At 37.1% G+C, this 7,352-nt stretch overlaps 1 protein-coding gene and 1 long non-coding RNA gene across 2 annotated transcripts; one reads left to right on the top strand and one right to left on the bottom strand.

Moving 5' to 3' along the window:
• The first annotated feature begins 1,116 nt into the window (after window positions 1–1,116).
• LOC137053809 (putative nuclease HARBI1) lies at window positions 1,117–6,793 on the top strand. Its single transcript, XM_067428975.1, has 4 exons — window positions 1,117–1,813; window positions 5,987–6,102; window positions 6,193–6,304; window positions 6,399–6,793. Exons 1-4 carry the CDS (start codon window positions 1,381–1,383, stop codon window positions 6,770–6,772), a joined length of 1,035 nt encoding a protein of 344 aa, XP_067285076.1. The 5' UTR covers window positions 1,117–1,380; the 3' UTR covers window positions 6,773–6,793.
• Window positions 4,475–5,912, bottom strand: LOC137053763 (uncharacterized). Its single transcript, XR_010899950.1, has 3 exons — window positions 5,746–5,912; window positions 4,917–4,978; window positions 4,475–4,820 (listed from the first exon to the last, which is right to left on the bottom strand). It is a non-coding gene; the product is annotated as an uncharacterized lncRNA (long non-coding RNA).
• Window positions 6,794–7,352: the final 559 nt, after the last annotated feature.

The raw sequence follows: 7,352 nt of genomic DNA on the forward strand, positions 1-7,352 counted from the left end.
ATGAGAAGAAAAAATCCAGAAATTCACATTGTCTGATTTTTGTAAGAAGTTATTTGCAAATTATGGTGGGAAAAAAAAGTTTGGTCACCTACAAAAAAAAAACAAGATTTATGGCTCTCACAGACCCGTAACTTCTTCTTTAAAGGAATAGTTCCCCCAAAATTTTATCTGCTTACCCATCCAAGATGTAGGTGTTTTTTTCTTCAGTAGAACACAAATTAAGATTTTTAACTCCAACCTTTGCTCGTATAATGCATGTCAATGTGGTTTAATTAAAATTCTACCCCTTTATATTACCCCTTTAAATACATTATACGAGCAACAATCTTAATTTGTGTTCTACTGAAGAAAAACACACCTACATCTTGGATGCCCTGGGGGTAAGAAGATGAACATCAAATTTTCATTTTTGGGTGAACTATCCCTTTAAGAGGCTTCTCTGTCCTCCACTCATTACCTGTATTAATGACACCTGATTGAACTCGTTATCAGTATAAAAGACACCTGTCCACAACCTCAAACAGTCAGACTCCAAGCTCCACTATGGCCAAGACCAAAGAGCTGTCAAAGGACACTAGAAACTAAATTTTAGCCCTAGACCTACACAAGGCTGGGAAGACCGAATATAATATCAATAGGTAAGCAGCTTGGTGTGAAGAAAAGAACTGTGGGAGCTATTATTAGAAAATGGAAGACATACAAGACCATTGATAATCTCCCTCGATTTGGGGCTCCATGCAAGATCTCACCCTGTGGGGTCAAAATGATCACAAGAATGGTGAGCAAAAATCCCAGAACCACACAGGGGACCTAGTGAATGACCTGCAGAGAGCTGGGACCAAAGTAACAAAGGCTACCATTAGCAACGCACTATGCTACCAGGGACTCAAATCCTGCAGTGCCAGATTTGTCCAGGCTTGTCTGAAGTTTGCTAGAGAGCATTTGGATGATCCAGAAAGAGGAATATAGAGAATGTCATATGGTAAGATTAAACTAAAATAGAACTTTTTGGTAAAAACTTGAGGAAAAAGAATGCTGAGTTTCATCTAAAGAACACCAAACCTACTGTGAAGCATGGTGGAAACATCATGCTTTGGGGCTGTTTTTCTGCAAAGGGACCAGGGGCCTATACCATGAAGCCGGTTTAGCTGGCTAGCCAGATATGTTTAAGCTTAGTTTGTGCCAATCCTGGGTTTTAGGTACCATTAAAGTAGCTCGGCTTTAATCAGTGTTCGTTGCCATGGTATCTTACGCTGCACGGCTAACCTGCTCCGGGGCAGGTTATGTTCTGGATTCGAGAGCTCAGATTTAAGTGTGACCAATCAGCTGTGAGCAAATAAAAAATATAGATGACGTAACAAATTCTCAGAGTCTGTTGCAATGGCTTCACCTTTTCTACCAAATCCTGTGGACATCTCCGTGCAAATTGTTAGAAGAGCACTTCGTAGAGAAAGAGTTTTTAGGGACAGACAAAATCCTCTTGACTTTCCTGATACGTACTTATATGAAAGATACAGATTTTCCGCAGAAGGAATCTGTTATATTTGCGAACTTCTTGAGCCGCACATTGCAAATGTGACTCGTCGAAGCCATGCCCTTACTGTACCGCAAATGGTATGTATTGCGTTGCGATTTTTTGCAAGTGGTACATACTTGTATGCGATCGGTGATGCAGAGAACCTTGGGAAAAACACGGTTTGTCGAACCATTCGCAAGGTGGTCCTTGCACTGCAGGGGTACATAAATGGCTTCATTGTGTTTCCTGGACATTTATCGACCATGTCCATAAAAGAGGGCTTTTATAAAATTGCCGGTAAGATATTGATAGCGTGACATATGAACAATTTAACCGTTCACATGCAGGATCTTTATTTGTTTTATTTTTTTTTAAAGCAGATTTTATTTAGAGCACTTAAATATATTATACCTTAGCTTAAGAATAAATATATTTGTTTAAATCCTATAATACTCACTTAAAAATGTTGGGTTAAAAATAACCCAACACGTAACCCAACTGTGGGTTGGTATAGCACCTTCCCAACGTTGGGTTATTTTAACCCAATGCATTGGGTTAAAAAACAGTTGGGTTAAAAGTAACCCAACAGTTGAGTTAAATTTTTATTTTTATTCATGCCATTATTTTAATAAATAAAATACCCATTGTTTTCAAATACAGATTTTTTATTTGTATAAAACAATACATGTGCTTTAAAATATATATTTTAAATGTCAAACTAAATATTGGGGAGTAAATATTTATTGTAAATATACATAAATGTGTAAATATTAAATTCAAAATACACAGCACACATAATACACAAAAATGTACATAAGGTAAACATACATAAAAGGTGTACATACAAAACAAAAATTAAAAATGAACACAACAAATATTAAATTAAAAACCTATACAAATATGGACAGAATACACAAATTCATAATATTAAATTCTTCCAGAAATAAACAACTTTATTAAAAAATCTACATTGTACACTGTATGCCTTGATGTGTTGTAAACATACCTTAAGTAGCAAAACAAATACAAATTATGATAATCAAAGTTTTTAATGAGGCAGCAAAATATATATTCAAGTTTGCATGCTACAAAATCTCCCAAATGGGGCAGAGGTCTTTGGATAGTTCATGTCATAAATAAATAAAAAATCTGAAACATACAGCCAGTGCTTGAAATAAGGTCTTCTGTTCAACTGCCTCCACAATGAAAATGAAGAAAGTCAGCGAGGTCTCTTTGTCCCCAAGCATCGTCATTTGGATCCTGGCTTGTCTCACTGTTCAGCTAATGCTCCATGTTAGTTCCAACCTTAAAAGAATAAAAAAAAGTTCAGTTTGCTTGCACTGTGACAACATCAGCAGTGTTAAATTACGTAAAAGTTACAATGAAGCAGTGTTGTACTGAATTAAACAAATTGTCACTAATTAGTCACTACATCTGCTGTTAATTTTTCACCAATCAACATACTAATCCTCATGCTGTTTCAAACCCGTAAGACTTTGGTTCATCTTCTGAACACAGAAAGGCCTAGAAAGGCAGTAAAGATATTAATGTAATCCATGTGACTCCAGTAATTCAACCTCAGTTTTATGAAGTGACAAGCGTATATTCTATCTCTTAACCATAATTTACCACTTTATTTACAAAACATTCATCTCAACACATGTTCACGAGAGCCTCTTGACGCATGCGTGTTGTGTTGAAAAGAGAGCAAATGTTGTTGTGTTATGTTTTTTTGTGTGTTGTTGTTGCAAAAAGCACTCGTGTCGCTTCATAAAACTGAGGTTAAACCACTTGAATCCCATGGATTACTTTAAAGCTGTCTGTCCTGAGTCTTAAAGTGGTAGTTGCGTAGGTCGTCAATGGAGGGACAGAAACCTTGCAAATTTCTTTAACATTTGTGTTTCAAAGAACAACGAAAGTCTTATAACAACACAAGGGTAATTCATGAGATAGTTTACCCAAAAATGAAAATGACTCCGTGATTTACTCCCCCTCAAGCCAACCTAGGTGTGTATGACATTCTTCTTTCAGACAAAAACAATCTGAGTTATATTAATAAATATCCTGGCTCTTCAAAGCTTTATAATGGAAGCCCATAATTTGAAGCCCAAAAATGCATCCATCCATTATAAAAGTGCTTCACACGGCTCCGGAGATTAATAAGAACCCATTGAAGTGAATTGATGGGATTGTGTAAGAAAAATATCCATATTTACCACGTTATAAAGTAAAATATCTAGCTTCCAATGGACCGCCTTAAGTATTCAACTTCTGAAAAAAGCGTAACTGCTGTGAGAATAACGTCGGACGTAGCGTAAAAAAACGTAAATGCAGAGACGATTAAGTTGGACTTAGCGTAACCGTTTTGAATTGCGAGAGGCGTTACACTTTCTTTGTAAGTTGAATAAGGAAGGCTGTCTGTCGAAAACTTGTTATTTTAGTCTATAAAGTTTTAAATATGGATATTTTTTTCTACAAAAACCCATTGATTCACCTCAGAAGGCACTTATTAACCTCATGGAGCCTTATGGATTACTTTCATAATGGATGGATGCACTTTTTTGGGCTTCAGATTTTGACCATTATAATGCTTGGATTAGTCAGGACATTTATTAATATAACTGATTGTGTTCGTCTGAAAGAAGAATGTCATATACACCTAGGATGACTTGAGGGTGAGTACATTATGGGATATTTTTTGGGTAAACTATTGGATAATCTATTAACAAACAAAATCACTAAAGGAAATAATAAATGGATGCATATGAGCAGTGCACTTTATCAAAGCTAATTTGATAGTGTTGCTTTAACTTACAGGCTGATGGGTGAATGTAATTAAGCTTCTCTTCATTTCAGCATATGTTGGACACACCATGTTGTCCATTTGTGAGGTATGGCGATAATGGCAGGATGGCAGGAAGGGTTTTAAAGGCAATTTCTCCATGATCATCTTTGAAAGACAAGTTTACAGAAAAAGAGAAAAAAACAAGTTTTCACCTATACCAAATGTGTGGACCTGATTTCATATGCACTTAGACACAACCAAAACAACTTATTGAAATTAAAACATATTGTATGAAAATGAGAGAAGACAGCTGAAAAAAATAATAAACTGGTTGTTTCCCAAATAACCTGGTTCTGTAGTAGACCCTGCACTGCATTGGCCTATCTAATGTTATTCAACTTACCAACTTAGAGACTCCAAACCCGGAAATGTGCGTCAGATAAGGAAGACATCGAACTTGTGTACTATTGGTGATACTCCAGGACTAGAGTCAAGAACCACTGAGATCCAATCCTCCCTCTGCATTAGAATGAAGCAGGGGGGAAAATATAACCAGAAAAGTAAACTAGTCTTTAAAAAATAATTGTGTACAACTTGTTTCAATATCGTACTCACCTTTAATTAAATGGCAGAGGTTCAACTGTTCTAGTCTTTGCTTCACAAATGAATCCATTGGTCTAAAACACAGGTATATAACACATTTAGTACAACATAATTAAAATAAAGGCAAAAACTGTCATAGCTTCATAAGAAAACGTACTATGGTTGTATGATTTAGCTACTCCTGTAATACGTTTAATAGTAACATGCATATATATATTCATATGACAACATTCATTATGAATATAGGCCTACCACATTTCTGCCAAATTATCATAGTTGCAGTTTGTGTTAACTTAAAACTAGGTAATTTGTGGGTTGGAAAACATTCTAACTGTTGTGAACTAACGTTAAAATTGTTAGCACAATATTTCAGTTTTCTGCGTCAATGCTGTTGTGAATATCTGCACTCATTCATCTCACAACAGATATTTAGAGTAGTAAGTTATACTGTTGGATATTCGGCGAATTCAAACGCTTCCCCCTGGATCTCACAGCGCTGCTGTGGTGTCGTGTGACCGGGTCTGAGCTCGCGCTGCACGGGTCGAGCTGATAATGCTCCGCGCGGCATTAGATAGTGATTTCAGACTAGGCATAAGTTACTTACTTTCTTTATCGCCGTATTAAGCTTCTAAATAGGTACACTAGAATAATGTTTTTACTTTATTACTGCTAGCGAGCTAACTGGGATAGCTATGGTTTATTTCCAAATGTGTCTCATTTTTCCAGAGAGCATTAAAGTGATTTTTTTTAATAAAATTCAGTTTTCGACTATATTCAACGTTTCAGTACACAATACATAATGTTATAAGAGTTGTATTCATAAAAAAATGGCATGTCTTACCTTTCATTTCATAATCAGGCTGCAGCAGCGTCTTCTGTTGGCAGTAACTGGACGGTTTGCCGTTAAAATTTGAACCGTCACTGGGGAAACCGTATTTAACCCAACGGCCGGGTTATTACTAAAAATAACCCAACGATGTTAAAATAACCCAACATTTTGCAAAATAACCCAACGTATTGACCCAATATGTGTAACCCAACGGTTGGGTTAAAAAAATAACCCAACGTTTTTTAGTGTGTAGGATTCCCTAGAGTCATAGGAGCAATAGACTGCACACACGTTGCAATCTCCACTGCTCTAGGAGAACATGAGGCTGATTATGTAAACAGAAAGTCCTTTCACAGCCTTAATGTTCAGGTGAGAGGATTTTTCATTTGCATTGAGATGAACATTTCACTGAATAATAACTTTAACAGGACAATGATTTACCGTACATTTAATCTGCAGATGACTTGTGATCATGAATGCATGATCACAAGTTTGGATGCTAAATGGCCTGGCTCAGTGCATGACTCCCGAATTTTCCGTGAGTCTGTGTTGTGTCAGCGCTTTGAGGAAGGCAAGTTAAATTTGGTACAGTACAAGACACTCTGAAGTGTTCATTTTAGTTGTGACAAACTTACACAATTTTCCCCTTTTCTGTTCCATGACAGGGCTTTTTGATGGCCTGTTGGTAGGAGACAGGGGTTATGCATGCCAGAGGTTTTTGCTAACTCCCCATCCTGATCCTCACACAGGGCCACAAAACCGCTTCAATGTGGCCCTCAGTAAAACCAGGGTCAAGATCGAGATGACCTTTGGCATCCTAAAGGCACGTTTCAACTGCCTTCGGCGCTTAAGAGTGTCACCAGAGCGGGCATCTCAGATAGTGGCTGCATGTGCCATTCTGCACAATATAGCCACCATCAGAAAGGAGCGAGTACCACCACAAAACCAGCTTCTCCCCGATGAAATTGACCCCATCACACTTGACCACCCAGCTGGGGCAGCTGTCAGAGATGCAATCACAACACAATATTTTACTTAATAAAAGCACATTGACACTGTAGACTGGTCTCAAACTGTTTTATTGGTCTTCTGGCTAGGGAGGAAGAAAGAGCAAAAGAAAGTTCACTTAAATTAATAAATATTCATAGAATGTTCATACTAAAGTGTTACTTGGTTAAATAAGGTCACATACTGAGATCTGTTTTTCCAGCTGTTTGATCTCCAATTTAATTTTTTTAATTTGGAGCCTTCTCAGCTCACAGTCCAGCTCCTTTAGGGAACAGTCTAGTTCTAGACTCCTTTTATAAAGGACCCTGACGGAGTCTGTTTCCACCTGAAACATAATTCCACCACAAACAATTTAAAGTTTTCTGGAGGCCAAATCAAAAAAAAAAAAAAAAAAGTGGCATGACTAGGACTGACTGTAATTTATGTCAATGGTTTAAAGCATTACTTTGTTCACATTCCTCCTGTAGCCCATTGAAGTAGAGGCCTCAGTTTCTAGGGCAGGTTGTGAAAAATCCTATAAAGATAAGTGTAATGGCCAGTCACTTATTTATGACACATTCAAATGTGTGTCATAATAAAAAAAAGTCCAGTGCATTCACCTCAGCAGCTGT

The sequence above is a fragment of the Pseudorasbora parva genome, chromosome 2 (assembly GCF_024679245.1).
Source record: "Pseudorasbora parva isolate DD20220531a chromosome 2, ASM2467924v1, whole genome shotgun sequence".
Classification (NCBI taxonomy): Eukaryota; Metazoa; Chordata; class Actinopteri; order Cypriniformes; family Gobionidae; genus Pseudorasbora; species Pseudorasbora parva.